Genomic DNA, 15,449 nt, shown 5'->3' with positions numbered 1-15,449 from the left:
TATAGCTTGTCATTGAGGCCCCCATATTTCCATATCTAATGGGACAGATATGCTGCACTGTTGAAAATGGATGTGCTTCAGTTAGACCAAATTGAAATCATTTGCTGCTGGTCAACTGGAAGTTCCTCAAGGATATATACTACAAGTGTCCTGTTTGTTAAATTTCTTACTGCATTACTTCATGAAGGAGCGATGGAGTCTCTGTCCAGGACTTAATGAATGCAAGGTAAAATGATGATAATTGGTAATTAGCAACATTTGTGAAACCTATTCACTAGACAACATGGACTACTTATACAAGAGCTTTATACTGTTTTTCATAATATTCAGGTATTCGTCCTTAATGTTCACTGAAACGTGCGGCCTTACTAAGCATTTGCTAAATTTTCAATGTATAACATTACAGCTTTAAGTCATAGACTACAAGTACCACTTCAGTGCTTTTAAAGAGCAGAAGACCAATTATTTAATCAACCAACCCCATTATGATGCAATGTATTTACTCTATGTTTGCCTACATCAAGTTAGGCCTTTCCTACATACATTATATTGTTATATTTTAAACGATTCTTTTGTAAATTATTTTTCAGTTTTATGAAAGATACCGAACACTACCAGGCTTTGTATCTGCAAATCTTACAAGTTTCAGGTAAGGATACCAGTTTATTAATTAGCAGACCTGTAAAGTAGACCACAAATATAGTATAATATGATAAATAAAAACAATATAAATGAACCGCTAAAGTATATGTATATGTCCATACATTGCCCATTCATTTATTAGTAACAATAATTAATAATGATAATAACTAACTTATATAAAGTTTATAGAGTTTACATAGAGTTTTCTTCCATGCTTTTGTAATCTCTAACCATTTTAAGTACAAGTAGAGGGTTGTGACCTTACACAGGAAACTCACCAAACTCTGACTAATTCACCAAACCCCTCCCTAATGCAATGCATCGTGACTGAGGTCACAAATACAAACCCTAAAACTATGAGACTGAGCTCTACTCACCACGTGGTATCAACAAAGGGCCTCATTTATGAGGTTTTGCCGTAGGGCAGCGCAGCAGGCCTTCCTGCTGCGCTTCCCTACCGCAGAAGAAAAAGACAGGAATGCGCCGTATCTATAAGATATGGCGCATTCCTGTCCTTTTCCCGTGCTCCAGCGCACAATGGGCTGCCGTGCCCCAACGCAGGCACCTTTGCACAATAGTGCATGGGTGCATGCATAGCGGGGATGATTATTTATGTAAAGGAAGGGAACCCTTTCTGTTACAAAATTATCACAAGAGGGTTTTCCTCTTTCTACGTGTGCTGCAGAATGCAGCACACATAGAAAAAGGAACAAGCATTTGCAATGCAATTGTTCTCGCCTTTGCGAAAGTTTGAGCTATTGGCATTGTAAATGACAACGCCTTTTATTTATGTTTTGAAAACCTGCAAGCGGTGCGTAAACACGCACTTTGTACTTATAGTTGCATATGAGAAGCAAGGCTGGCAGTAACTGCGCCTCTTTTACTTTTACTTCTTCAAAGATCTCTCTCTAGATATATAACGTTCTAACTTTCTCAGCCTAAAAATGAGAACAAGGTCATACCTACTTTTTGTAATCCCCGTTATCAAGATTTTTTCATGGGGTTGAAGAAAAATTCCATCCACCTAAGGGACCAGCTCAAACTCTGGAGCTTCATATTGTTATTGTCTTTGTTCATGATAAAAGCATTGTGCGTCTATATGCGCCCAGACATACAATAAATCTAGGGTGTTTATCCTGGGAAGCACCTTTCATAGCTGCAGTTACCTCTTATAAAAGGGTTAGTGAAATCCACTGGCACTATTCACGGTTGTTGATACAGGCATTGTTGTTGTTACACTGTACGCTGCTTTTCTGTGGAAGGTTGTCCTTTTCATGTTGCTTTTCCTCCATTTTCCTTCCCTAGTTCCTCTGCTCCAGGTGAACACTCCTTTCATAGCTTTGACTCTAAAAGGGTTCTGGGATATTTTGATAAGAACAAAGTATTCAGAGATTTGGGAGAATAGTTTGCAAGAAATATCTGTAGTTTATGGATCTCTGATGCCAACAATTCTTTTCAAACTATCTAATTTCCAGGGATTACTATGTTGCATCCACTTCTGGTACAAAAAGCTAATTTTCCTCCTGGCCTCTCCAAGGGATGACTTTACCTCATATCATTCCATAAGAGATCTGCAGAACAGCCACCTGGACATTAGCTCACACCTTCTGTAAACACTGCCACTTAGAGGAGAGGGCTCTAGGGGAGAAGCTCATACTCGACCTCATTAACCAATTGACTTAAAGCCTAATTCCTCTGAACCCTCTTTCTGCTTGTTAAGGGCGCAATAACCATGCATATATGTGAGACTGATGGAACAATAGCAGCAGAGTGTGTAAATGTACTAATTCTTCTGTTTGGGCATCTTCCATAGTCCATAAGGGACACCAGTTCTCTTCACACTTTAAGACAGAACCAATATCCCTATGGTGGGGCACCTGAAAGACCTCTGATCATCCTGGGGACAATCACAAGTTCTCTGCCACGATTATGTGTAGGCTCTATTGGCCTCTCCTACCATAAGGTCAGTAGATACGTTTATAAAGTGTTGTGGCTTTTCCTCTTCCCACAATCCCAGAAAGAGGCAAATCTAAGCATGGAACAAGGACGCCAACCATGCCCTAGAACTATTGTTAGAAGTGTGGATGCACCCTCCACAACCGCACAATAACATGTACAGCACACAATTGTACACCGACTACCCTTGAGTCGCACTGCATCGATATAGAGTCTTATTGGGTTACTTATGCGGCACAACTCAAAGCATTAGTACCACCATACATCACACTGCAGAGACACACACTGCAACATTGCATGAGTTACAATGGGCCCGATTCACAGAATGAACTTAAGACTAAATCCTAAACTTACTACTATTTGGTATTCACAGAATGCACTTACTACTTTCGGGATTCACAGAGTGAACTTACTACTTTCGGGATTCACAGAATAAACTTACTACTTTCGGTATTCACAGAATAGATTTAAGACTACTAACTCTAAGTCCGAAATCGGGGAGTAAATTCCGTCCCGGAGGCGGAGCTTACGTCCCGGAGGCGGAGCTTCCGGGCCGGAGTCGGAGCTTGCGGCCCAGAGTTGGAGATTTCAGCATGGCAAAAATCCCCACCTCCGAGCCGTAAGCTCCGCCTCCGGGCCGTAAGCTCCGCCTCCGGGCCGTAAGCTCCGCCTCCGGGCCGTAAGCTCCGCCTCCGGGCCGGAATTTACTCCCCGATTTCGGACTTAGAGTTAGTAGTCTTAAATCTATTCTGTGAATACCGAAAGTAGTAAGTTTATTCTGTGAATCCCGAAAGTAGTAAGTTCACTCTGTGAATCCCGAAAGTAGTAAATGCATTCTGTGAATACCAAATAGTAGTAAGTTTAGGATTTAGTCCTAAGTTCATTCTGTGAATCGGGCCCAATACCTCTCACTGCACAGATGTACAATACTATTCCAGATACACTGTATCAAAGTGCCCAGATATACTGCACTACTTGACTCTCACTGCACAGATGTGCAATACTATTCCAGATACACTGTATCAAAGTGCACAGATATACTGCACTACTTTGGTCTCACTGCATCAATATGCATTCTTTTTGTATTATTTATAATGCATTTAGGGTGCATTGATTAAACTAGTAACATACATCACACTACAGGGGTATACAGTGTAAAATCACATGAGTTACAGTACGGCTCACTGCACAGACGTACAATACTGTTCCAGTTAAACTGCAGTCACACGCTATCAAATTACAATATTTTTGGATACCTACTATTGTTTTTACTAAAGAAGTACCACCCGGCGAAGGGGTGCGATCACTGCCGTGTGTCTAGGAGGCTCGCGGGCTGTGAGGGTGTGTGCTTTTGGAGGCTGCAAAAGGTGGGGGAGAGTAAAACCGTTCCCAGCCCTCCCGCTGTAGAGGGGAGGGGCGGTCGCCTTCATTGTGTGGAGACAAACTGGAAAGTTCAGAGGCAGGTTACCAAAACAGGGCCTGGTTTTAAAGCACAATTCCTATGAGAAGCGAGTGAGGAATGTATATATGTTTAAACATATTTACAATGCAGAGGAGGGAGTGGCTTTCTGCGAGCATTTAACCCTCTACTTCGGTGTAATTTGGCCAGGATCACATGGCACGGTCACACAGAGATACCTGGATTTCAGTGCAGGTTCAGTTTGCCACTTGACATTTTCTGCCCCCATTTGAAAGGCTCTACGACCCCTCAATGGCATACATGCAGCACGAGGCTGCAGTTTTCCCGAAAAGCACCCCGAGAAGCCTGTGGTCCCAAAATGCCAGTGGGTGGTTTGGTGGGAGGGTGGACGGTTGCATTAGACAACATTTTCAGGTGGAAAGGCAGTGAGCGTATGGAACAACCTACCTTTATAAGTGTGGGAGACCCAGGCAGTAAACAGGCCCAAACATGCCTGAGAGGGAAATAATGGGCGATTGGTGTAATGAAGGAGGCAGACCCCGCTCTGGTCACGGATCACGTGGGGCCAGGGTGAGGTGAATGGATACATACATTCGACCTGTCAGTCAAATATTGAGTCTCTCCTTCACCACATTCCCCATAATGATGACCCCCAAGATATGATTTATGAAGTGCCCGCCCTCATACCACACACACACATGAACTAGCAGAGCTCAGACGTCTGTAAATAGGTCACAGCGGGTGGTGTATTGAAGCCTGCGTGTGAAAAGGACACATGCTATATTTCCGCTCACTTCAAGCGAAAACGTCCCAGTATTAATGGCTTTCCGCCGTTAGATGAGGCGCTGAGCTGTGTGTGTGTTGGGGGGGAGTGTGGGAGTGGGGCGCAGTGCGGGAGACACTGAAACATCTTGCGTGTAGAGGTGCTGCCATGGGAAGTTCTCACCGATAAACTCGGGTACGTGAACATTCCCACCATCATAGAGGCTGGGCCAGATGCTGGGCTCAGCACAGCTGCTGGTATTATAACTGACAAGAAAGTCTGATGGGTTAATGTGCCTGGCGCAGAGTCACCCGGTGCGTGTGCCGTGTTTTCGAATGCCAGGAAGTCTGCTCTGTGGATTAATGTAAAAACAACAATTGTTGGACAGAATGCAGAACAATGTCATACATTCACCCCAGTACAGAGATCTGAGCCTAAATCCATCGTTTTTTTGCACTCCACACCACCCCAGGTCAGACATGGCCATATGCAAATCAGCCTTGACCCTGTGCCTCATGGGAACAGTCCAGCCCGAACTGCCAAGCCATGTCTTTCCTGGACCGGAATCAAGCATCCGAGGACCGGTTTCTGGCTATCAGCCTTCATCAGCCTGGATAGCTTGACTCCAGTGGTGTGGAGAGCATGGGACTCACGTCTGAGGATACCCATCCCACTCGGGGTGACAAATGCAAAAACAACAATTGATGGACAGAATGCAGAACAATGTCATACATTCACCCCAGTACAGAGATCTGAGCCTAAATCCATCGTTTTTTTGCACTCCACACCACCCCAGGTCAGACATTGCCATATGCAAATCAGCCTTGACCCTGTGCCTCATGGGAACAGTCCAGCCCGAACTGCCAAGCCATGTCTTTCCTGGACCGGAATCAAGCATCCAAGGACTGGTTTCTGGCTATCAGCCTTCATCAGCCTGGATAGCTTGACTCCAGTGGTGTGGAGAGCATGGGACTCACGTCTGAGCATACCCATCCCACTCGGGGTGACAAATGCAAAAACAACAATTGATGGACAGTATGCAGAACAATGTCATACATTCACCCCAGTACAGAGATCTGAGCCTAAATCCATCGTTGTTTTGCACTCCACACCACCCCAGGTCAGACATGGCCATATGCAAATCAGCCTTGACCCTGTGCCTCATGGGAACAGTCCAGCCCGAACTGACAAGCCATGTCTTTCCTGGACCGGAATCAAGCATCCAAGGACCGGTTTCTGGCTATCAGCCTTCATCAGCCTGGATAGCTTGACTCCAGTGGTGTGAAGAGCATGGGACTCACGTATGAGCATACCCATCCCACTCGGGGTGACAAATGCAAAAACAAAAATTGATGGACAGAATGCAGAACAATGTCATACATTCACCCCAGTACAGAGATCTGAGCCTAAATCCATCGTTTTTTTGCACTCCACACCACCCGAGGTCAGACATGGCCATATGCAAATCAGCCTTGACCTTGTGCCTCATGGGAACAGTCCAGCCCGAACTGCCAAGCCATGTCTTTCCTGGACCGGAATAAAGCATCCAAGGACCGGTTTCTGGCTATCAGCCTTCATCAGCCTGGATAGCTTGACTCCAGTGGTGTGGAGAGCATGGGACTCACGTCTGAGCATACCCATCCCACTCGGGGTGACAAATGCAAAAACAACAATTGATGGACAGAATGCAGAACAATGTCATACATTCACCCCAGTACAGAGATCTGAGCCTAAATCCATCGTTTTTTTGCACTCCATACCACCCCTGGTCAGACATGGCCATAAGCATATCAGCCTTGACCCTGTGCCTCATGGGAACAGTCCAGCCCGAACTGCCAAACCATGTCTTACCTGGACCGGAATCAAGCATCCAAGGACCGGTTTCTGGCTATCAGCCTTCATCCGCCTGGATAGCTTGACTCCAGTGGTGTGGAGAGCATGGGACTCACGTCTGAGCATACCCATCCCACTCGGGGTGACAAATGCAAAAATAACAATTGATGGACAGAATGCAGAACAATGTCATACATTCACCCCAGTACAGAGATCTGAGCCTAAATACATCGTTTTTTTGCACTTCACACCACCCCAGGTCCGTCCATCACCATCCCCCTTTTGTACCGCTTTTGGCCGCCATAAGTGTGGCAGGGTATGCTCAGACGTGAGTCCCTTGCTCACTTTGCCACTGGATTCAAGCAAGACGGCTGTAATGCCAGAAACCGGTCCTCGGAAGCTTGTTTCCGGTCCAGGGAAGGCATGGCTTGGCAGTTCGGGCTGGACTGTTCCCTTGAGGCACAGGGTCACACTGATTTGCATATAGTCATGTCTGAACTGGGGTGGCAGAGTGGGCTAAAGAACGGTGATGGGTCAAACCCAGATCTTTTGACTGGGTGTGAGTGTTTGATTGGTTCAGATGCTCCGTCCATCACAGCCCCCTTCTGTACCGCTTTTGGCTGCCATAAGTGTGGCAGGGTATGCTCAGACGTGAGTCCCCTGCTCACTTTGCCACTGGATTCAAGCAAGCCGAGCTGAAGACGGCTGTAATGCCAGAAACCGGTCCTCGGAAGCTTGTTTCCGGTCCAGGGAAGGCATGGCTTGGCAGTTCGGGCTGGACTGTTCCCATGAGGCACAGGGTCAGACTGATTTGCATATAGTCATGTCTGAACTGGGGTGGCAGAGTGGGCTAAAGAACGGTGGTGGGTCAAACCCAGTTCTTTTGACTGGGTGTGAGTGTTTGATTGGTTCAGATGCTCCGTCCATCACCACCCCCTTTTGTACCGCTGTGGATTAATGTGCCAGCCATGGAGATGTATGTGTAATCATCGGGTCCAGTTCCACTAAGACAGCTCAGTGGGTTGACGTGCCTGTTTAGAGATCTGTGTGCAACTGGCACGTCAGCTAGGTGTTTTAACGTGCCAGTCGGGCACTTATGTCCTCTTTCTACCCACGTGGTAAAGAGTGAGCAGGGGTACAGCTGGTGCATAAACTACTGATATAGCGCCAATCACCAGACCACGCAGACAGCTCTAGGACAGATCGCGCCTAGAGGCTTTCTCTGTATAGGGACAGAGATGCTTGATCGAGCTCTCTTCGCAGGCCATGCCCGCTCCTTCCTTCAGGAAATGTAAAGATTTTCCCACTTAGCTTCAAGGCGCTATAACGCGGCGTTTCCCTCCTCGTCTGTATTTGAAAGCATTGCCCTCAGTAGTTCATATTGCAGGCATACTTACATTTCTTTCTAAGGCTAATACACAATTAGTAAACCCCCTCCCCCACCCAAAACAAGCACTTGACGCCATGGCGTATAGTTGCTCTTTTTGTGCCGTCCCACTTGGACGGCCTGCTTTCCTTCTGGCGTAAAATGTTTTTATTATCTTTATGGGGCCATCTGTTTCGCCCCATAAAGATAACAAACCTTTTAAGCCAGCATGTCAGGACAGTTAGTCCAAGTGGGACGGCAGAAATAGAGAAAACTGTACGTGTTCCTATTGCTCTTTCCCAATGACCGGCCACCGTTTGGCATAAACGGTGATGCCGGCCAATGGGAAAGAGGATAGGAGCATAAAACCCGCTAGTGAAAGCTCCTCAATCTCATTAGATCTCGCCAGTGAGACTGCGCATGCGCAGCCATCGCAGGCGAAACCTAAAAACGAGGAGAAATAAAGACATTTCTCCCCATTGTGCCTCCCTTACGCCTCCCCTGGGGATGGCGTAAGCTTTTGGCACTGCCTCAGATTTACGATTTCTCGTAAATCTGGGGCAGTGTCAAAAGGCCATGGATGCTCCTGTGAACGCCCACCTGCAACACCCATTGCAGAACACTGCGTTAAAGTGACTGATATTTATCAGGCAGCATTAAGCCAAAAGAAGTGGTTTAGTGCTGCCTGATAAATATTATGCAGGCTTCTGCGTTCCGATGGTGCAAGGGGCCTCATAAATTAGGCCCAAAGCATTCCTGGAGAACTAAATCTAATACAGCATCTATGTGTGTGATAACATTTTGCTTTAAGACTTCACACTTCATTGAGAATAATCGAGTGGCACTTGCTCATTTACACTCAAATACTTATTACTTGCTGATAACTTATTACAACTGTGTTTCTCCTTTGTGACACAAATGTAGCTACCTTTGATCTTAGCTAAGAAGGACCTATTTTATGTGTCATATCTTGTTTAAGTGGAAAGGTCAAATCACCTCACCACAGAGTTTACATCCACACTCCCATGCCCTGTCACACAATAAACTTGAGTGGCAAATTTAAGAGACATCAAATAAAATGACCAAAAAGGCGAAACATACCCGGTCCATGAGGCCAAACTACCAGCGGAGCTCAGTGCCATCTCCCTCAAGTTAGTGGAGAGATGAGACAAGGAAACTCTCCCTGTCATGGAAAAATTAGTCCCTGTGTTGAGGACTGCACACCGAAAAGGTCCTATGTGTCCCTTTTTTGATTGCCCAAAGAAGCGTTGTATTCTCCCAGTAGCCACAGTGCCGCCTCACACGGAATAGTACGCATAAAAGTTGGCAAATTTCTTGGGAGGGTTCCAGTTTGAAGGATAATGTTCTGGAAATCTTGTAGCTCTTGATTGAAGATAACGATTAATAATTAAGGGGCATATTAGCAAGAACAAAATTATCTCAGTTTTAGCGGCAGGAAACTGCTGCTAAAATGGCGATAATAGGCTTGCTAATATGCGTTATAGAATTCCAATAGAAGCCCAGGTTAGATGGCCTGCACATCTAACCTGGGCTTCTATTGGAATTTTATAATGCATATTAGCAAGCCCATTATCGCCATTTTAGCAGCAGTTTCTTGCCGCTAAAACAGTGATAATTTTAACGAGGTTCTTGCTAATATGCCCCAAAGTGATTACAAAAGCACTACACTTTCCCTGAAATCGGGAGACATTGTGCTGGGCCATTAAAAGAACCATCCTTGTTATTGCTGCAGCAGAACAAAGAGACAAATAATGACAGTTCATATAATTTCAACTAGAGAGACAAAACAACAGATCTCACTTTATTTTTTTTTAGGGCTTATGATGATGGAGTGCTGGTAACCAACTCTATAGTGAAGTGCTCTTTCCACTGCCTAAAACTACCGAAAGCTAATATACAGCACATGCAACATAATCCACTTTGTCCAGGCGTTTCATAGACATTACTATCAACCATCTAAACAGGACTCATTTTTAGACCTCACATACAGGTCACTGAAATGGTGCACCTGTGTCATGTAAGTCTCTTGGTGGGCATCCAGTCCAGAGATTTCTTTCACTAACTTCATGAAAAAGCGGTATACCAACCATTTAGTCGTTTTAATAAAAACTATTTGTGAACATGTGTCAGACTTACACAAGAAAATAATAAAAGCATTCACACAGCCACTGATGTGTTAGTAAATCTACTCTTGTGGTGTGAAATTGATGTTCTAGAGCAGGACTGCTCCCCCCCAACACACACACACACGATGTGCATGTTTGTGCATATTCGCAACCCATTTTTAAAAAACCTTCTGACCCGGAAAAGGTCCGCAATTTATTCTAGCTAAGAATTATGAGGGAGAGGGGAATGCAAACTACCCTGAATTAGTAGGGATTTAAAAGCTTCTCCAGCCAGAAAAAAATATTTCCGAGAAGAAAGCATGCAAAAAGTAGAAATGTGCATTTCCACTGCACTCTTGAAAGTGCACGTTTTTAAACTTTCACGTGAGGAAATGGATTTCAAAATAATTTTCAATTATTTTTTCAGAAAATCTGTATCTTTGGAATATTTCCAAGCAACAACTGGGAGAGTTTAGTGACTTCTAAAATGCACACACCTACATTGGTAGAATGTTTTAAACTTCTCGGTGCAGATTGTGATCCTCTCTCTTAAAATGTATCACATTGCATGTGTAACTTTTGAAGAATACGTTTGATAAATTAGTTTTATTTGTTATGCCCTGCATATTGAAAGGATACTTGTGAAGATGGGGCTTCACTCCCAATAGAGGACACAGATGCAGTATTAGGATAAGGAAGTGATTTATTGAATAAGCAGAATTATCCAGAAGAACGCCGGGCGTCTTACTGCAGTCGCGCTCCGGTCGCCTCTGATGCGCTTCCCGTTCCCCGCGCATGCGCACAACACTCGCGCTCTAGTTCTCACGTGCTGCGTCATACGCCGCTATGCAGAGCTAGAGCACAACACTACATATCTCCTCTCTTTTATATACACAACAATTTGCTAAGAGTTCAGGGATTCAACAGTCCTCTAACTCAAAGTCTCTGAAATGTGCAGGCCTGACCACCACTCTTCCAGCACGTGTACGTCTTACCGATGTGGAAGTTTCTCGGGCACTTTCACGTGCGGGGCTCACCATCACTCCTTGTTGGCTAGGTTCACTTCTCATGGGTGTGGCGCATCTTTCTGTTGGAGTCCCCTCCACACCCAAATCCTCTAGATCTTCTCTCTCTCTACGTGCATTCCTCCTTCCTCTTGGCTTTCACCTCCTGTGGCCATTCCTTCTGCACTACTTCTCTGTCTCTGATCACATTGGTCTTTTCCGTCCTCCGTGGGCTATTATATAATTTTATTGATCTTCGCAATGCGATCTTGGGACCACACTTTTCTGTCACTGAGTAATGCAGCTCTATCATATACTTCTTCCACTTGCAGGGGTGGGCTGTACTTGCTCCCTCCCTTCTTTCTTCGTACAGCTAGCTTGACTCTCACCCATTCCCCTCTCTCCAGAGCTGTCTCTTTCACATTTCTCCTCCTATTGTAGTGCTCAGTGTATACTTTCTGAGCCTTCTCCAGATTGTGCTGGACTACGGCCGGTGAACATTTGCTGGTGACCGTCTTTTCTCTCCAAATTACGTTGTCTTTCGTGAAGGGGTGCCTTCCTCTCAAGATCTGGAAGGGGCTGTACCCTGTCGAGGTGGGGGTGATTCTGTACGCCCACAGCATACTCTGTATTTCTACCTCCCAGTCTTTACCTTTCATTATGGCAGCTTGTATGGATCCCATAAGGACATGGTTAAATCTTTCCACCTGTCCGTTGCTCGCTGGATGGTACACTGAAGTGTGTTTAGATTTTATACCATTCCTCTCAATATATCTGTACCACTTCTCAGAAGTGAATTGCGGGCCGTTGTCGCTCAGGATCGTTCTCGGGATCCCTTCTCCTAGAAATACAGAGGTGATAAATTTTATCACGGTGCCCGAGTCCATTTCTTCTTGTACATGAACTTCTGGCCATTTGGAGTATTTGTCCACTAAAACACAGAGGTGTTTTGCTATTCCTTGGCTATCTCACACCGGCCCTAGAATATCTACTGAGACATCTTCCCAGGGATTGCGCGGCTGGTCGAATCTTCCCAATGCAGGTTTTAGGGGTTTCAATATCTTGTCCGCCCCCTGGCACTGATCACAGTCTCTCACATGCCTTTCCACTTGAATAACCATTCCCGGCCACCAGTACATTTGTTTCACTCGCAGTTTGGTTTTCACGATGCCGAGATGACCTTCGTGTAGCTGGCCCAGCAGGAGCGGGATCAATTTCATGGGGGGCACCACCTTGTCACTGCGATACAAAAAGATTCCAGAGTCGCTTATCGATAGCTCCTCCCGCACCTCATAAAATTTCTTGAGTGTCTCATTTAGTCTCTTTTTCTCCGGCCAACCCTTGATCAGGCAGTGTTTGACTTCGTTCACGTCTTCGTCCTTTTCATACGCTTTTGCCCATTCTTGTTTGCTGATTACTCTTTCCGAGTCCTCCATCACAGCTACCATCTCCTCGCTCTCTGTTAAAGCATCGGGTGCTTCCTCCATGGCTGAGGCTCGACTAAGGTAGTCGGCTACTTTATTGCTCGTTCCTGTTATATACTCCACATCATATCTGTATTCCAACAGTTTCGGGGTCATCTTGGCTATGCGTGGAGTGGCAGTGGCATGCCCACTCGAGGTGAGCACCTTGACCAGAGGTTTGTGGTCGGTTTGCAACCGAAATCTGGTGCCCCACAGGAACTGTCGGAACTTCCCCATGGCCCATGTCACTGCCAGCATTTCTTTCTCAATCACACTGAATTTCTGTTCCGTGGGGGATAACGCTCTGGACGCAAAGCTGAGGCTCTCTACCGTGTTATCTTCCCTCCCTTGTGCAAGGACTGCCCTTAGACTCTTTTCGTTGGCGTCTGTGGTCAGAATGGTCTGTCCCAAGGGATCATGCCCATGCAACGGCACCACCTGGCTTATGTTCCTCTTCAACTCCTCAAATTCCTTTTTTGCTTCATCATCCCCCTGGAACACGGTCTTGTCTCTTATGAGTTGTCTTAACTTGTGAGTCTTCATCGCAAAGTGCTGGACGAACTTGCTATAATACACGGCCATACCCAGGAAAGACCTCACTTCTTCTTTACTGACTGTCGCTCTGGCTTCACAGATTGCTTTCACATTCTCTCTTTTTGGGGTGATCCCCTGTCCACCTATTTCATGTCCTAGGTAGGTGACAGATGTCATACCAGCCTACACTTTTCCCATTCGGCCGTCAGACCTTTCTCTTGTAGCATGCTCAGTACTTTGCTCAACTTCCTGTTGTGGTCTTCTCGGTCCATACCCATCACTAACATGTCATCCTGGAAGTATTGGATGCCTTCCACGTCCTTGAACAGGCGGTGCATTAGTTTTTGGAACACCGCTGCGGCAGACGCCAGCCTGAAGGGCATCCTGCGGAACTGATAACATCCAAAGGGTGTTATGAAGGACGTGAGTTTCCTGCTCGATGGGTGTAAGTATATTTGATGGTAGGCGGATGCAAGGTCAACAGTGGAGAACCATTTCACTCCTCTTGTTTTAGCAAGCATCTATTCAATCCTGGGCAACGGGAACTTCTCTACGATCAGGCATTTGTTCAGTTCACCAAGATCCACACACAAGCGCACCTTGCCATTTGGTTTTCTGGCCACCACCAGGGGCGCAAGCCATTCCGAGCTGTCCATGGGCTCGATTATTCCTTGTTTGTCCAGCCTGCGCAATTCTTGTTGCACCGCATCTTTTACCGCTATGGGTATATTCCTGACCTTGTGGGATACTGGAAGGGAGTTCTCTTTGAGTAGAATCTTGTGCATGAATTTCTCCTGTTTGCCCTCTGTTCCACCGAACACTTTGGGGAAGTCCCTTTTCACTTTCTCCAGGTCCGGCCAACCTTCACCGTCTGTTAGCAGCACTTGTTCCTCACCTCCCGGGTCTAGTTTTATTCCAAGGTCCCCTTGATCTCTCCATCCTACCACTGAGGGGCCCTTCTCTGCCACATACAGTTTGCACACTGCTGATCTTCCTCTGAATTCGAACTTCAGGGTCCTGTAACCCACTATGGGGATTAGGTTGCTCGTGTACGATACTGGTCTTATGTCAGGTGGTTCCAATTTGGGGCATAGACTAGGCTTGAAGTCTTCTTCCCACACCAATCTTTGAACTATGGTGTATGGGGAACCTGAGTCAATCGCTATCCTGATCTTTACCCCTCCTATCAGCATATCCGCACGTGGTTTATTGGAGCGCTTGCTTACTATTCCCAACACTTGCTCCTTGATACACAGCACTAGGTCATCTTCATCCAGTTCCTCCTCTACTTGCTCTCCTGTTTGGGGTTGTGCTATGTATTTCACCACTGACTTCTTCCCTTTCCAGCAATATACCTTTTCATAATGCCCTATCAAGCCGCAGAACATGCATTTTGCGCGGAATGCCGGACATCTTTTGTCCTGGGCGGCGTGTGTCGTACTCCCTCATCTGTAGCACGTGGACTTGCTCCCCATGGACTGCTTCCCAGTTTGTCCTGGTTTTCCTGCCCATTTGTTAGTTCCTCTCCCGTCTCTGGGCGTCATTCTATGTCTGCCCGAAGGCTCAGCATCATCCACTTTGTTGACCATGATCCTCTGAGCGTTTTGCCTTTTTGCTGCTTCGGCACAACGTTTTGAGAGCTCCGCTTTCTTCACCATAGCTATCACCTCCTTTAGGGTTGCTTCTCCGTGTGCCCACAACTTGTCCTGTACCGTCTTATTGGTGGTGTGCATTACTATTTGATCTTTAATGAAGTCGTCTCGGAGTTCCCCATATTTGCAAGTAATCGCCAGTCGTCTTAAGGACCCGGCACGTAGTCGTCTATGGATTCCCCTTCTTCTTGCTTCCTCTGTTGGAAGTTGAAGCGATCAATGGAGACACACACTGCCGGGCGGTAGTGATTGTCGAGATCTTCCAACGCATGCTTGAAGACGTCATCGTCAGCTGCCTGCCGGGTTGCGGGCACGATGTTCGTGAACACTCTTATCCCCTCAGGGCCTAGATTGTGTAGTAGTATCCGTCTTCTCCTCGCGCTGGTAAACGCCTCCCCACTTTCATCTTCTAAGGCTTCGAGGTAGTTTTTGAAATATTCCCTCCAGTCCTCCCATTTGATCTGGGGTTCACCTGGTTTGGGCAGAAACAGAATTGGCGCCGTAAGCGAGGATGCTTGGTTGCTCATTCTGGCCTGTTCTCCCGGTTCCTCTCCCTGGCTCCTGGGGCTGCCTGGTGCACTGGTGTTCCCTCCTTGTTCCGGTCCTTCTCCCTGACTGTTGGGGCTGCCTGGCGCGCCGGCGCTCCCGCCTTGTGACGTGTTGGGATGGGGTACTTTTCCACCCCCTTCA

At 46.3% G+C, this 15,449-nt stretch overlaps 1 protein-coding gene across 1 annotated transcript in view; it reads left to right on the top strand.

The window, feature by feature from the left end:
* Positions 1–15,449, top strand: part of LOC144762241 (uncharacterized) — an 875,873-nt gene that overhangs the window by 98,898 nt on the left and 761,526 nt on the right. The window contains exon 4 of the mRNA XM_078647384.1: positions 591–649. Coding sequence (XP_078503510.1) covers positions 591–649 — 59 coding nt within the window. The remainder of the gene's footprint in view (positions 1–590; positions 650–15,449) is intronic.

The sequence above is a fragment of the Lissotriton helveticus genome, chromosome 6 (genome assembly GCF_964261635.1).
Source record: "Lissotriton helveticus chromosome 6, aLisHel1.1, whole genome shotgun sequence".
In the NCBI taxonomy this organism is placed as follows: domain Eukaryota; kingdom Metazoa; phylum Chordata; class Amphibia; order Caudata; family Salamandridae; genus Lissotriton; species Lissotriton helveticus.
The sequence above is the reverse complement of the archived record's forward strand: the minus strand, read 5'-3'. Positions and strand labels throughout refer to the sequence as shown.